Here is a 17231-nt window from a genome sequence, read left to right on the forward strand (position 1 = left end):
ACTCACCAATAAAGCCGAAGCTCAAGCTCGTGAGGATCTAGAGCTGGTTCAGAGGAATATGCTGGAAGCTAACCTGTCTAACTCTAAGCTCGGGGAGGAACTAGATGCCTCGAAGGGCGCGAGCAACCTACTCCGAGAGAATGTAAAGAAGCTTACCTTGGAGCTAAAGGAGGCTAAGAAGCGATAGGTCAAGGCGATGGAGTCTTATTCTTGGTGCAAGGAAGACCTTCGCACAACCACTCCCAACTTCAGTCTGCCCTTAAGGATGCCCGCATGGCCTTTCAAAATGGTCGCAAGGATTTTCAAAGCTCCAATGCTTATGTTGCGGAGTTAGAAAGAGTCATTCAGGGTGGATTTGAACATATGAAGAAACTCACGAAGGAGCGCTTTCCAAACCTAGACGTGGACTCCATCCCCTTTGACTCTCAGCAACTTTATCTTCTTTAGAACAGATGCCTTTGTACTTAAAACTTGATACTTCTATAAAATCTTCTTGCTTGTTTATTTGACCTCCTTTATTTGAACGTTACTTGCCTTAGTTAATTAAACAAGACCGTAATTCTAAAACTAGAGGGTTGCATCCAACCCTTTTCACACTTTAAAAACAAAATTTCCTTACTCTTTATCAGAGACAAAAACCTCTTAGTGATCAGATCGGATCCTTTGCTTTTTTGGAGGCTTCAAGCTTCGAGTTTGGAGGTTTCAAGGGCCCCCCGAGGATCATATCTGATCCTTTCATTTGCGTCGAGGGCTCGAGGCCCCTCGAGCATCACATCTGATCCTTTCGTTTGTGTTAAGGGTTTGAGGCCCCCGAAGGATCACATCTGATCCTTTCGTTTGTGTCGACGGTTCGAGGCCCCTCGAGGTTAGCCTTATTTTTGGTTATGGGTGGTCCCCTGGGATCTTTTGTGGTGATGAGCCTTAACTAATGGGAATGAAAAAATAGATTTATTTCAGGAAATAAAGGACATTATTGATAAAATTTTTACAAATTCTGCACATTCCAAGCTTTTTTAATGGGTATGCCCTCGGCAGTCTGGAGTTTGTAAGCGCCAGGACTGTGGCCTTCTACTACATTAAAAGGACCTTCCCAGTTCGGCATTAATTTATTTGTTTCTCGGGCACTCCGAACATCCGCTAGCCGCAATACCCAATCTTCGAGAAGAAAACTCCGAGCTCTTACCCTTCAGTTGTAGTATCTTTTAATGCGCCGATTGTAAGCAGCCTGCTGAATCTTTACTTGATCCTGAAGCTCATCAAGAAGGTCAAGATTGTCTCTTAGATTCTGCTTGTTATCCTCCAGGCTGAAAAGTTCCACTTCGAGGGTTGGTACGCCTATCTCGACTGGGATCAAAGCTTCCGAACCTAACACAGGCTGAATGGAGTCTCCCCTGTAGACACATTTTCTGTAGTTCGGTAAGACCACAGAATACTTGGTAATTCTTCCACCCAGCTACCATCTGCTTTATCCACTTATGCCTTTAGACCATGCAACAAAGTTCTGTTTGCAAGCTCGATTTGGTTATTAGCCTATGGATGGGCCACCGAAGTGAAATGCTGCCTTATTCCTAGCTCTTGGCACCATTCTTAGACAGATCGGTCGGTGAACTGAGTGCCATTATCCGAAATTAGAACCTAAGGTATCCCGAAGCAACATACCACATTCTTCCACAGGAATTGCTTTTCTCGTCGAGTAGTAATGGAGGCTACTGGCTCTGCTTCAACCCACTTCGTGAAATATTCTATGGCAGCAATGACATATTTAACTTGACCAGTTGCTGGGGGGGAAGGGTCCCAAGATGTCAATGCCCCATTAAGCAAAAGGGCAAGGTGCAGCAAGATGGGTTAGAGCGACAGCTGATACATGGACCAGGTTGGAGGTTAGCTGGCATCTATCACAAGTCCTGACCAGGTGCTCCGAGTCCTTTGCCATCGTCGGCCAATAATACCCTTGACGAAGAACCCGTTGGCTAAGGGTCCGAGCCCCAATGTGGTTTCCACATATGCTTTCGTGAATTTCCCTCAGGATATAATCTGCCTCTTGGGGTCGGATGCACTTGAGCAATGGTCGCGAGAATGACCTCTTATAAAGTTCCCCATTGACTAGTACGAAACTTTGGGCTTTCCTTCTGACTTCCCAAGCTTCCAAGTTATTCTCGGGAAGTTTTTCCTCCTTCAAGTATAATAGCAAAGGATCCACCCAGCTAAGCTTATCTTCCATACACAACTGATCGGCGAACTCTTCGATGCTCTTATGTGGTAAAGACTTTATCCAGATTTCTCGGGAGCTCGTAGGGAAAAAAGGAAGAAGCAATCCAAGACAACAGATCTGCCTCTGTGTTCATGGCCCGAGTAACATACTTCACTTTTACTGATTGTAATCATGCAATTAGCTTCCTGACCATAGCCAGGTATCTTGCTATGTGACCTTCTCGAGCCTCATACTCTCCATTTACTTGTTGTACTACCAAGTTGGAGTCCGAACTCACCTCGATTTGCTGTGCTCCCAACTGTTCAGCTAATCTCAATCTCGCTAACAAAGCCTCGTACTCAGCCTCATTGTTAGATGCTCGAAACTCAAAATGCAAGGCATAGGGCCATGTCTGCCCATTAGGGCCTCTGATCATCAGCTCTGCTCCACCACCGCCTGAGGTCGAGCTTCCATCTACGGTCAACATCCATGGCCTCTGATCCTATTTCGAAGCTTCCTGGGATCCTATCCCTTCACCGATAAAGTCTACCAACACTTGGGCTTTAATAGTAGGCCGAGGTTACTACTCTATATCAAAAGCTGTGAGCTCCATGGCCTACTTTAACATCCGACCTGAGAGCTCCAATTTGCTAAGAACCTGTCTCAAAGGTTGGTTAGTAAGCACGATGATGGTATAAGCTTGGAAATAGGGTCGAACCTTCCTTGCTGAGATCATCAAGGCAAAAGCCAACTTTTCCATGGGAGAATACCGAACTTTCGCTTTTGTCAGCCGCTTACTGGCAAAGTAAACAAGCCTCTATTTTCTATCTTCTTCTCCGACCAAGACCGAACTCACAGCTTCTTCGGCTACCACCAAATAAAGATACAACGGTTCTCCTTGTTGTAGCTTGGTAAGAACTGGAGGCGAGGCCAGATGTTCCTTCAACTTACTAAAAGCTTCCTAACATTCATCATCCTAGACAAAATTCTTTGCCTTCGACAAGACCTTATAGAAAGGAAGTTCCTTCTCCGCCAATTGAGAGAGGAATCTCCCTAAAGCCGTCATCCTCCCCGTCAGGCTTTGCACTTCCTTGATGTTCCTCGGGGCTGGCATATCCATAATGGCTTTAACCTTCATAGGGTTCACCTCAATCCCTCGGTGATGAACTATATAACCCAGAAACTTTCTTGCAGAAACTCCAAAAGCACATTTGACAGGATTAAGTTTTACATGAAACTTACGAAGGGTTTGCAAGTATTCTTCCAAATTCCAAATCTGTGGGATGATGCTCAGCAATAAGGCTCTTCACCAGCATGTCATCCACATAAGCTTCCATAGTCCGACCGAGCTAGTGTTGAAATAGCTTATTCACCAGGCGCTGGTTGGCTCCCGCATTCTTCAACTCGAGCAACATTACTGTGTAACAGTAGGTTGCTTTATTGGTGATGAATGTTGTCTTCTACTAATCCTTAGGGTGTAGTAGGATTTGGTGGTACCCCTGAAAGACATTCAGAAAACTCATTAGCAAACAACCAGTGGTCCCATCAATTAGGGCATCTATTCAAGAAATAGGGTAGCTATTCTTCGGGCAAGCTTTGTTAAGATCAGTGAAGTCAATGCAAAGCCTCCACTTGCCCTCTCCTTTGGGTACTAACACCACATTTGCCAACCATTCAGGATAATCAACTTCCCGAATGTATTGCGCCTGCATTAACTTTGCAACTTCTGCATCAATCGCTCGGGCTCTTTTTGGGGTGAAGCTTCGCTTCTTCTGTTTAACAGGTTGAAAACCCGAACGTATTCCCAACCTGTGTGTCATGACCTCTGGATCAACCCTCGGCATGTCTAGGGATAGTCCACGCAAAAATGTCTGCATACTACCGAATGAGGGCTAAGATTTGACCCCTTAGCGGGTCTTTTAACTCAGCAATTATCTTTATCCAACAATATGGGCAATCCTTCCTTAAGGGTACCTCCTCCAGCTTGTCCACTGGTTCTGCCATCTTTGGATCTTCCGACCCTTCAAATAGAAAACTGACCTCCTATGGGGGACTCTCCTCCTTCTCTCCTCAAAGTCCTTTCTTTGACTAGGTGCTTCTTCTTGTGGCAATTTTTCTTTCATCTGCCCTCGCGGGATCCCAGCACTTCTCGCTTCGCTTATGGAGGCCATGTAATATTCGTGGGTCGAACGTAAACCTCCTCACACCTCGCCTATCCCACCGGTCGTAGGGAACTTTATCATAATGTGATATGTGCTAAGAATAGCCCAAAGAGCGTTGAGGCCTGATCTTCCTAGAATCATGTTATAAGCCGCAGGAACATCCGCTACGAGGATATCCAGCATGACCTGGGAGGTTCGGGAACCCTTTCCCAAGGTTAGCAGAAGCTGAATGACCTCATCTAAATACACCGATTCTCCGTCAAATCCCACCAAGGGGACCCGAGCCGGCCTTAGCTGCTCCATCCAATACCCCATGCCCAAGAAGGCTTGCTTATACAAAATTTTCGAAGAACTACCCGGATCCACGAGGATCCACCGATGTAACGTCCAAGATTTTAAATTGAAATATAATGTAATACTCGGGATTTTTAGCTTCTAATACTTGAGAAAATATGTCCTTTCAAGGGATTATAGAAGCCCTGAGACAAAGGTTCAGTTTTTGAGCCAGTGGCAAAATCGTAAATATTGAAGTTCGGGTAAAAGTATAATTTACCTAAAATCTTGGGGTATTAGCGTAATTTATCCTTTCTTCATGGGCTAAAATGCAATTAAAAAATAGCCTGGGGACTAAGTTGCAAGGGCCTAAGTGAAAATTATCCAAAAATTTTGGGCCAAGGTGTAGTTCTTGAAACCTTAAAATATCTCATCAAAATATCTCAAACTAGGTAGTTAAAGTAACCAAATATAGCTAACTAGTTAAAGGTGTAATGATGGGATACGGAGAAAATCAATTAACCATGTGGGTGTAATGATGGGATATGTAGAAAATCAATTAACCATGTGGGAGTAATGATGGGAAATGTAGAAAATCAAATAACCATGTGGAGTAATGATGGGAAATGTAGAAAAATGAATTAAATCGTGTGAGATGTAATGATGGAAGTGTTGAAAATGTAATTAAGCATGTGAGGCTCAAAATATCAAGGACACATGGCAAGCTTCCATTGGTCATTAGAAAGATAAGATAAGAACACATGGATATAAATGATTATATGGGACACATGGCACCATTTGATAAGAACACATGGATAGAAATGATTATATAGGATATTTGGCAATGTGAACACTTGGGAGTCATGATGAGTCCCAAATAATTACATGACAAGTGGCAAGTTATGATTTGTTGGGTAATTCTATAAATAGGACCTTTGGGTGAGTTTTGGGTATTTCAAATCAATCGAAGCTAAGTTTATGCCATATTGAGAGCTGTAAAGGTGAAGCCTTAAACATTCAAATCTCATCAAACCAAGTTGAGGTAAGTACATTATGAACTATTTATGATGTTTAAGCATGACAATGAACTATGTTATGTGGTCCCTCATGTTATGTTATGTTCATGCAAGTTTCGGGACTAGAGCTCGGTAGCGCTACGCACGAGGGTTCTTACCCCTGCAAGTTGGTGGAACCTCTCATGTCTCCATATGATATGTTATGTTATGTCATGACTTGTTTAAATACATATGATGGTTCTCTTGTACTTACTGAGATTTGCATAATCTCACCCTTTATGTTCCCCTCCCCCAGGTGAGAATGAATAAGGAGATCGGGACATGGACGTGGAGCGTGGTGGCTTGTTTAAAAAGGATTTTCAAGAATTTAAGTTTAGTTTCCTTTTGAAACAATGTTTTTAGGGTTGAACTCTGATCTTTTCCTATATGTATGCCATAAAGCATGTCTTGGAATTTTATTTGATTTAAAGGAAGTATGATTTTGGTTTTAAGCTCTAGATATTTTTATATGGATGTTATCGCTACAAAGCATATTCGCGAAGTCTTTCTTGCTTCTGTTGAAACCATGTTTTATGTGTCAAACTTTATACATACACTAAACCTGCTTTGAATTTTATTATGTTTTGAAACATTACTTAAGTTTATAACATTCTTGTTTCTCAAGTTTTTCTACGCTAAACCTTGAAGTTCATATGAATATTATTATCATTAAGCATGTAAGTAAGTTACGGGTGTCACAGCCGAAGCTCCCACTTTCCAAGCTCGATTGTTATTACTAGCGGATCATTTCTATTCGGGTACCCGGGGAGGTCACTATTCAAAAAAGAGATCGTTTCCCCCCTCATCGACCTCTTCATCCCCGAGGTTCGGCTATTCGCTACATCCTTTTCGCCCTTCACCCCTTGGACCTCCCCTACAACCAGCGTATGAAATACTGGGGGCTGAGGATGATCTTCTGCCGCCGGTGGTGATCTCTCCCTTTGGGGCGAATGCCGAACTTGGTCTTGCTCTTCTGCTTGGTCCCTCCTAGTGGGGGGACTCTAGAACCACAAACGTCGCTCCCTCCCCCTTTAGGGATCCGCTTCCCTAGTATCATAATTCATGAGGAAACCTCGATTAATGAGCTCCTGGATCTCTTCTTTCAACTGGTGACATTCCTCCGTATCGTATCCATGATCTCGATGAAAAAGACAATACTTATTTCGATTTTTTTTGTCTGATGGTGCTCGCATCGGTCAAGGCTTCTTCAGATAATCTTTGTCCTCAATGGTGGCAAGGATCTCCGCCCTTGGGGTATTCAAAGGAGTAAAATCAGTCGACTCCCACTGAGGATGATACTTCTCCTTTCGATCCTCTCTTTGACCCTCATTCTTATGCCCTTCGAGATACTTTTTTTTTCTTTTTTCTCTATGTGTTTTGCTCTTTTTGCCTACATAACCTCCTCGGCATTAATGTACTTCGTCGCTCGATCTAAGATATCAGTAAATGTAAGCGGGGGAGTTTTGGCCAACGATTGAGCGAAGGGTCTGGGCTTTAGGGCATTCTGGAATGCCACCATAGTGACACTGTGGTCAAAGTTCTCGATGCTCAGGGCTTCCATATTGAAACGCTAAACAAAATCCTTCAAAGATTTCCCCTAGTTCTGTTTCAGGCTAACGAGGGCCATGGTGGACCTTCGATGCCTCCGAAGAGGAGCGAAGTGAGTTAGGAAACTGCTCCGAAGCTGCGTAAAATTGTCTATTGAGTCATGGGTCAGGTTCAAATACTAGGCACGCACATGCCCTTCCAGTGTTGCTAGGAAGACTCTACACCACATTGCATCAGAGGAATTTTGCACCACTATATGGGAGGTAAAAAGATCTAGGTGATCCATCGGGTCAGTAGTCCTCGCATAGGGCTTGATAGCCGAAATGCGAAGACACTCGGGTGGTACGACAGCCATGATCTCCGGGCTAAGGAGCTGATTTATCATTGTCCCCCTAGACTCCCCTTATTTCGGCTTCAAGGCTGCAATCTCCTCCTCCAGCTGACACAACCTTCTTTCCTGCTGCTGCTGCAGCGCGTATGATATGTTGGAGATTCTACAGCCTCCCCGTGTCCATCCTCTACTCCACGCACTCGAGGGTCCACCTCGCGCGGGCAAGATTCTTCCTCCTTTGGCAGCTTCTGCCTCCCTTTCGCTTGAGAATGATGGGCTTGTTGGTGCCAATGGTTCATGAAGCCAGTGAGCAACTTCATCAGGCGTTGAACCTGATTCTCCAAAAGCGTGATCCGATCAAGTGGGGGAGGGGGATTATCTGGGCTTCGACCTCTCCCCTGCGGGCTCCTCAGAGGATTGTTACGGCTTAGTTCCTCGGTAGGGTTACCTCCAACAGCCTGAGACTATTGCCTTCTAGTTGCCATCAAAACAAAGAGATAACTCGAACGTCACTGCAAGTCGTATTGGAGAGACAGAAAAGAAAAGAAAGAAAATACCTCGGCCCCACGGTGGGCGCCAATTGATGATGCAATGGCAGATCACTCTCCTTCTGTCTCGGACCAAGTACTTGCAATGGAGTCGGGGACTTGCCCCTCTGGAATTACTCCGACGTTTAAATCAGATTATGGGATGAACAGATGTTTCAAATATCTCAGTTTCAAGCTTAGAGAAAAATAAAGATCGAATCCCTTACCCGTTGCTAATCCCCTTCCTTTTATCTTCCTGCTAAGGTAAGGATCTTCTTTCAAATTACTGGGATCCTTCTCCCGTTCTTCACGGAGCTGGGATCTTACCGATATGGATTCCCTAATTGCTTCTGAGAAGTTTGGGGTAGTTCTCATCTCCATGATCCTCGGTGGGATGGTTGACCCCGAGGAATCGGAAGAATCCTCGCTGAGTAACAGACTAGCTGGTATTGTGATACTTATCTGCCACGTGTCTCCTCTGGACCCGAGTAGGATGACATCAGCGGAATAGCTCATTAGTGGGCACGTGTTGCTGTTGCCATTGGCCATGTTCTCGAGGCATTGGAGTAATTATGGACTCGAGGGTATTTACCCTCATCAACAAGCTTGGTTCATTAAACCAGTTGGCAAAAATTCCAATCATTTTCTGATAGAACTTTCGCATGAAATGCTTGTTTCTTGGAGACGTTGTAATATTTCATTAAAGTCAATCATTTATTACATTGAGAAAATCATCTATTAAATAAACAATCCAATCTTTAAAAAATTGTCAATATTCTGAGACTCAGCTCACTCCAGAGACATACTTACTTCAAATGATGTGTAGAAGGTTTAGTCTAGCTTCGGTTTCTCCTTTTGTATAAAGAGTTATGGTATTTGATGATGATGAGGAAAGATACAAGGAGCTGGAACAAAATGAATAATATCCCTAATTTCATGGATGCACCATAGAGAGAAAAGTAATTGGGGGCTAGAAAAAACAAGGAATGAAGGAATTGACCCACCATCTATTTCGTCGATGATTGGAAGAGCAAAACAACAAAGAAGGAATAACGGTGGTCGAAAGAGTAGAGCAGCAAAGAAGGATGGTTTGGTCGAGCTTGTCTACTATTTTTATTTTGTTCTAATTTCTCGCGATAAATTATTTCAACTCATATATCATGATTTATTGTCATTTATCAGCCATGTAAACCATTTATGTAAACCGCTTTATGTATAAATAGCATTTCTCATATTTTAAAATAACAAATTTTATGCTCTTTACGTATAATGTATAATTAATAATTAATAATTTTCAGAGCAGGATGATGTGTAATCTTACGTGTGAAAGGGGATGTTATATAACCACACTTGAATAGAGCTCTAAATTATAAATAATTTATTACGATATTATATAATTAATATAAAATTAAAAATTTCAATATAAAATTAATAAGGATTGGACATGAGTTGTAAAATCAGGAGATTTTGCCGTTCGGTTTGGGATCGGAAAATTATTGGACGCGTTACAGTCTGTGCAACATATAACGAAGTCTATGGAGTCAACTGCCGTGTTTGAACATATAACAAAGACTATGGAGTCAACTGCCGTGTTTGAACAGATTAATCTCATTAGGAAAATGATTATCACAAACATCATCCTTGGATGCATCTTTAACAGGTTCTTGTTCTCCTCCTCTTTGTTTTCATTTTCTTTGCCTGCTAAGTGCACTAGCCTAGCTGTTTGTTTGCCCAGAAAATCCAGATGTCTCCTCCTATCGTTCTGTTTCTGTCCTTGTATTCCCTATCACATCTGCAGCTTCTTCACTCTGTTTCTGCTCATCCAGAAGACAGCAATAGCAATAGCAATGGCAACAGCAACTGTCCCAAGTCCTTTGGCTGTGGAAAATTCGGACCTCTGTATTTTCCGTTGACTAATGAGATTTATTCGCAGTGCGGCCTCTGCACAGTGATCTGCGTTGAAGACGATCGTCGACATGCGGTCGTCATGTCTCTTGTCAGCGAACACTTCTCTTTCACTAACATAGCCCAAATCTCATCCGAGGCCAACGGTAGGAGCAGGATTAAACTCAATGACATAAGCTTCAAAGCTGATTTAGATGCCAGAAATTGCAGAGCCTTGAGGAATTTGAGTTTACCCAACTCTGCTTCTCTTTCACTCTCCATCCCTCACAATCTCACCCTCTTCCAATGCAACAGAAGCTCCTTTGCATCTAGCTCTCCCACGGATAATCTCTATTTCAACTACACAGGCTGCGATGATCATAACTATATTTACTACTACAAGTATCCACCACATCCTGATAACGTTTCTTATTCTCAAGCTCAACCTTTTAATGGCTGCTCCCTGATTCAGCTGCCTTTAAGTTCGGACGAATTTGAACCTGTCGATGTTGGCGACCTATTCGAACTACTGACTGCTAGCTATTACATCGAATTGCAAGCGTCTGAGGATTGCCTAAAATGTCACCGGAGAGGAGGCCAATGTCAGGAGATCAACCAAAAATTTCACTGCACATCCAAAACAGGTATCATTTGCCGCATCTAAACATCAAATATCATGGTATCAAGCTGCTGTCGTTCATAGACAGAACTTAAACCATTCTATTTTCGAGGTTTTAGAATGTGAAATTCAATTTCATTTATTAACCTGCTGTTTATTGCAGGAGGGGTAAACGTCAAACTGATCATCATCCTCATAGGTAAGAAGCTTCTAAACTGACTTCTCTATTCCCAAACCACTTTTGATTTTCCATTTTTAAAGCTTTTCCATCCACAGCCCTAGTCATTCGAGTAATCATTCTGTTTCTGCGCTGCTTCTAAATGGCTTAGGTTATTTTTTGCTCGGGAAGATTATAAACTCTTTGAGTTAAATTGTTTTATTATTTGGTTGATAAAGTTGGAGAGACTTATAAGTTAACTGAATAAAATTTTTCAACAATTTTTCTTAAAAATTGAGATTCTTAGCTTTGTTTTCAATAGCTTATAAAATGTTTAAAAATCTATAATTGACTGAATAAAAAAAAATCAAAATTCACTCCTAAAAATTTAAAATGTGCAACAAAAAGACCTTAGAGGTTAAAACCTCTAGCACTGATGAGCTACCATGATTTGAACAATGGCGAACACCCTCTTACCCATTGGTCAAGTGTTGGAGATGTATTTGCTTATATTCATTATCCATATGTATAAAAAAAGAAAAGATAAGAAATATATCTCTTAATATAATAATGTCTTTTTGGAGTTTAGTCTTTTAATATCCTTAACTTGAAAAGATAACAAACAATTGCCTTTCTTACATTGTTTGAATTTTTCTATTACTTCTTTTCTCTTCTCTACCTCAAATAAGGGAAATGGAATAAAATTGAAACAAAATAAATGGTAAAAACATGTTAATATATTATAAATATATCTCTTAATATAATGTTAAAATATGTTTTCATTTTTTTACAAATTAAAAAGTTTTAATATATTATAAATGAAAACAAACATTTAAACTCATTTTGTTTTCCTATTTTCAGTTTTCCATTTAATTTGTGTTATTTTTGAAAACAAAATCACGAAATGGCATTTACTGCTTGCTTTTTTTCTTTTAAATTATTTTAAATCTTTCAAAAATATAAAAACAAGAGAAGGGTATTTCTACATAATGGATGACTCCCAAACATGGTCAGGGATCTGTAGTGCCGACTACTAAAAAGTCACCAACTCTCCCGCGTTGGTCATATAAAAGTGATAGAGTAGAAGAAATAATTATATTAAGAAAAACTGAAAATAAATCAAAGTTGTCAACTAACATGCTAGGTTCTTTAGTTTCGTTAAATAAAAACAAGAACCGGACAAAAACAAAAGAATATAGAAACTAAAAATAATGTGTTACATATATACATATATATTTTATATGATAGGAATATTCTCTTTAGATGTTAAATATTCTTCTAACTCGTTTAAAGTTATCATAACTGTTTGGCTGTGGTGCAAGAAGCAAAAGGTTTCTTTTTTCATGAAAAATAATTATAAACGTCTACAAAAAGGGACTTGGAAAGATATAAACCTACAACCTTATACTTGTCATAGTGTTAGTCACGACCATAAATAGCTACTCTTGAGTATAAGCAAAAAGGAATTTTGCTCAACTACTTGATAAAAGTATTTTTTATGAAACTAATTAACCAACATAACTGACCTTTTCGAGCCAATTCAAATATTAGTTTTATGTATTGGTGTAAGTGAATATATGTTTTACTCAAAAGTAGCACGGATAACCTATATAAATTTGAAATTTTATATATCTGAAACTTTCTTCTTGTTATTTCATCTTGAATACTTGATTACAGGTATTGGAACTACTGCATTAGTGGCCATGATATTCTTGTTCTATTATACCATATGGAAACAGTTGTCAAAAAAAATTCTTTGTTTTGCAAATCTTGGGAAAATAGATGATCAAAATGTTGAGACTTTTCTAAGGAGCTTTGGTTCTCTTGTCCCTAAAAGATATAGCTACTTGGAGATTAAGAAAATTACCAACTCTTTCAAAAATAAACTCGGTGAAGGAGGCTTTGGTAGTGTTTATAAAGGAAAGTTACATGATGGGCACCTAGTGGCAGTGAAACTTCTGAAGGAATCAAAAGGTGATGGAGAACAATTTATTAATGAGGTTGCGAGTATAAGTCGAACATCTCATGTTAATATTGTAAGTTTATTGGGTTTTTGTTATGAGAGTAGAAAACGGGCTCTTATTTACGAGTTCATGATTAATGGATCTCTCGACAAATTTATATATGATAGAAAGACGCCAAAAGATCATGAATTGGGATTGGAAGAATTATATAAGATTGTTGTTGGTATTGCTAAAGGGTTAGAGTACCTCCATTTGGGTTGTAAGACAAGGATTTTGCACTTTGATATAAAGCCTCATAACATTCTACTAGATGAAAATTTTTGTCCCAAAATAGCCGATTTTGGACTTGCTAAACAATGTTTTCATAGGGAAAGTATTGTATCATTGTTCGGAACAAGAGGGACGATTGGATATATTGCGCCTGAGCTATTTTCAAGAAACTACGGAGGGGTCTCTTATAAAGCAGATGTTTATAGCTATGGGATGATGATTTTGGACATGGTTGTGGGGAGAAAAGATTCTAATGATTCAACCTTTGATTGTAGCAGTGAGATGTATTTTCCAGATTGGATATACAGACGCCTTGAAGAGGAACAAGAAATTGGGCTTCATTGTATTACAAGCAAAGAAGAAAATGAAAAAGCAAGAAAGATGATAATAGTTAGCTTGTGGTGCATACAAACCGATCCCTTAAGCCGTCCATCAATGACTAAAGTGTTGGAAATGATGGAAGGAAGCCTACATTCATTACATATCCCACCCAAACCTTTCTTGTCTTCTATTAATGGACCACTAACACATTGTCCAACGACGGATGGCATCACATTATGTTCATCCGATGTGAGTTAGGATGTAAAATTCCTTAAAAAGCATGGTACAAAAATGTTCACCCATGTAAGTTGTAAACTTTTTATTGATTATTGGGTTAGCAACAATATAATAATGATTTATAAGTTGGGAAAATAATGTAAATTGTATGTTGTTTAGCCTAAGTTTATGATGTATCATCTATGGAAAAAAAAAAAAGGAAAAAGAACTTAGCAATTACTTATTCTAATAAAGATAAGATATTCTTAGTTGTTTTTTTTATTTTTTTATAAATCTTTTGATAGATATTATGGTAGATCATATATTTATTAAGTCCAAAGCTAAATGATGTGTTGCACGTAAATAAAATTCTACTTAAATAATTTATAATTTATTTTCTAATTCTATTAGAAGTTAGATTAACAACATGATGCGAAGGAGTTAGGTTTTACTCCCCAACATTGTAATGACCAGTTATTGGGTTTATGTCATTATTAAAAATTTTAATTATTTTGGTGCATGTATATATATATATATATATATTGGTTTAGAAAGAAATTTAAAGATTAGAAATGTAATAAATGAGTTGAGTTAATGAAATAGGTTTGAGCTATGTGAAAAAACCCAAGGCATTGGCTAGTTAGAGTTAAATAAAACCCTTTTTTATGGATTGGGCCTAAGTTATGCAGGTTGTGGATTTAATTAAATTCAAATAAAATGGGTTGGGGCTTAAGTGTTGGGCCAAGTTAGAAAATAAATTATTTAGGTTTAAGTGAGTTGGGCCTGTTAAATGAATTGGATTAATGGGTTGGGTTTGAACCCATTTGCTAAATAATGAGATAAATTTAAATAGAAATAAAATAAATTGTGAAATGTCAAGAATTATTAACCTATTTAGATGGAAATAAATTTAAATGGGTTGGGTTTGAGGCCAAGGGCACAAATGTTCTAAATTTGGTTTATTTCCAGTCCACAATTAAGTATGTAGACTACAATTATCAACACATCACCCCAATATAGATATTGGGAGTTTTGGCTTACACCATCATTGATCGAACCAAATCAAGTAAGGTCGTATTCCTTCTTTCTATTAACGTTATTTTGTTGTGAAGTTCTCGACATAATTATTTAACTTACTTCTCCTTTTCCATCACAAATATTTTTGAACTGATGTACTACGTATACACGCCCACACTCAATTCATAAAGTTTTTACTCTCAAGTTCAACGGATTCTCAATCAAACTTAAAAATCATCTAAAACAATCCAATGCTTCAAACTTTTCAGGAGGTCAAGTAAACTATTCCATAACACATATAATCATAGATAAAAGTGATTAAATATGAACTACAATTTCGTACTTTAACATTCATAGGTCCAAAAAGGTCAAAATGGATTAGCCTTAAAGGGTTGGATGCTCTTTGTGCCTTTCCAACGGACTTCTAGATTGACTTACCCATTAGGCAAGGTTCACAGGTGGACAATTGCAATTTAGAGGGTGGGCCTAATAGATCTTATCTAACTAGCCTTTTCAACTAATCTTGCCCAACGTGACTCAATGTATCATGTCATTTGGTACTTTCATTCACAATATCATCTTGTAAAGTCAAATAGGAAGCAATATAATTAGAATTAAAATGAGCATCATCAACATTTAACATAATCGAACCATCAGAAATAAAACGATGCTACATCCAATGTAAAATTTTAATGGAATCCAAGATAAGCTAAATCTATAGCCTAATTTAATCAAAACAACTACTGAAAGAAAATTTTTCCTAATTCCTAAAGAATAAAGAATGCTATAAAGAATTAATGTGTGACCATCTCGCAACTTTAGATAGCAGGTACCAATTCCTTGAACCTTTTTGTTGGTGTTGTTCCCCACATATAATTTTGTCCATTTAAAAGTTAAGGATACCCCACATACCTTCCACTATCTCTCACTTTATGACTTGTTACTCCTCTCTCTAGAATCCAACCATAGAAAGAATAAGCCACAAACACATTTATATAAACAAAAATAGATGCACAAGACAAGGTCAAGGAGTTTATTTTCTTTCTTTGGCTTAGCACAGTCACGAGCAAAGTATCCTCGTTTGCGACAATTTTAGCAAGCATTCCTTACTTCCCTTTTGCCTCCACCATGCTTCCCTTTGTGGCGCTTTGTGGTCTTGTCCCTCTTGGGACCAAGCCTTGTCTTTGAGTGCCTTTTTTTTTTCCAAATTGTTTTCTCCTAGACCCAAATGCCTTATGTAATTTTAACTTTGTGAGAAAAGTGTGATCATCTTTAGCTTCTAAGCTCTTAACTTTAAGCTCATGGTGTTGACATACATCTTCAAAAGTTTTAATGTGCTCGTCATTCGTTAATATGATTATATGAGCTCCATTTGGTTTGAAGAGCTGGGACATCGGATGACAACTAGGACTTACTGCTCATCGGTAAGGTTGCTTCTAGCAACCTTTAGACCACGAATCCTATTTGACATCATTGTTAGATGCTCATGCATTTTTACTAATATTGGCTTCTTGTACGTGTTAAATTTGACGGTTAAACCCTTCGCAACCTTGTGACGTTAGTATCACCATATTTTGCTTTGAAAGCAATCCATATATCTTTTGTTGTTTTATATTCTTCAAATTCTCCAATCAGATCATTATGCATGCTGTTTAACATCATAAAGTACGTGCATTGATCATTTTTATACCAAGCTCGGTAAGTTGAGAGTTTTATTTGATATGTTAGAGATTGTTTGTCTAACTTAGACATACTATTTGTCAGAGTTTCTGGAACATCCTATTTTTTTTTTATCAAGTACAAAAGAGAGTCGCACAAAAAATTATTTTGTGATTAAATCACATACATAAATAATTACAACAATTAACATAAATTAAGAAAAATTAAATTCAGTATAAGTCTCAAGATCAAAATTGGGCATATATCCCAAAATCAACTCTGTGCTACCAAAGAATTTAATATTATATCCCTAATTTATTTAATGGACAATTATAGAGAGTATTATCTATTAAGACACAATTTAAACAATTCAATGTATAATTATACTAGAGGTTTAAAATTTAAAATGTACATACACATACACCCCAGTATGTCTCTCTAAATTCAACAATCTGATCTCAAAATTTTGTAACATTTATAAAAAAAATACTTAGATTAATCTCAACACATTTACCTTATAACATATCAAGATAGCGTTATAATTTTCATGTACACACAAATAATTAAATTCTCAAAATTTTCATTCAAATATATTTTATTTTTTTTATTTTTTCGGCTCCTTAAGTAAAATGGGTCCTTATCTTTTGTTTTTATTTTATTTAATGGGTTTGACCATGGAAATTAATCTAGCCCAACTGATTTGTATGTTTCAGCCTTGGTCCTTAAAAATGTGGCCCATAAAAGAAAAAGAACCACCCAAAAATGGGTCTTGAGTTTTAACTCAACCCAGCTGCGAAAAACATCCCCAAAAAAAGGGCTTGGCTGTGGGTCTAAATTAAATTTAATCCCAGCCCAGCTGGGAAAAATCAGCCCAAAATAAAAAATAAAAATTAAAAAGTAAAAGAAGGAAAAGGGCCAACCAAGAAGAGGAACCGCGCCCCTTCTTCTCCTCTTCCTTATCTCTCTGTTCTCCCTATAAAATAAGAAAATAAATCCAATCTCTGGTAAATAAATCCAATCTGATCAAAATGGGTGAT

General features: G+C 38.5%; 1 protein-coding gene across 2 annotated transcripts in view; it reads left to right on the forward strand.

Annotated features, from left to right (window-relative positions):
* The window catches only part of LOC127805956 (LEAF RUST 10 DISEASE-RESISTANCE LOCUS RECEPTOR-LIKE PROTEIN KINASE-like 2.1), a 114136-nt gene extending 100384 nt beyond the window's left edge, over nt 1–13752 (forward strand). The window contains exons 4-5 of one of the 2 annotated variants that reach the window (XM_052342814.1): nt 10754–10789; nt 12425–13751. In XM_052342814.1, the coding sequence (XP_052198774.1) occupies nt 10754–10789; nt 12425–13560 (1172 nt within the window). In that variant the 3' untranslated portion in view covers nt 13561–13751. Of the gene's footprint in view, nt 1–10753; nt 10790–12424 lie in introns of both variants that reach the window. The other variant, XM_052342815.1, reaches the window with a different exon arrangement.
* The last annotated feature ends 3479 nt before the right edge of the window (nt 13753–17231 follow it).

The sequence above is a fragment of the Diospyros lotus genome, chromosome 7 (genome assembly GCF_014633365.1).
Source record: "Diospyros lotus cultivar Yz01 chromosome 7, ASM1463336v1, whole genome shotgun sequence".
NCBI classification, from domain to species: domain Eukaryota; kingdom Viridiplantae; phylum Streptophyta; class Magnoliopsida; order Ericales; family Ebenaceae; genus Diospyros; species Diospyros lotus.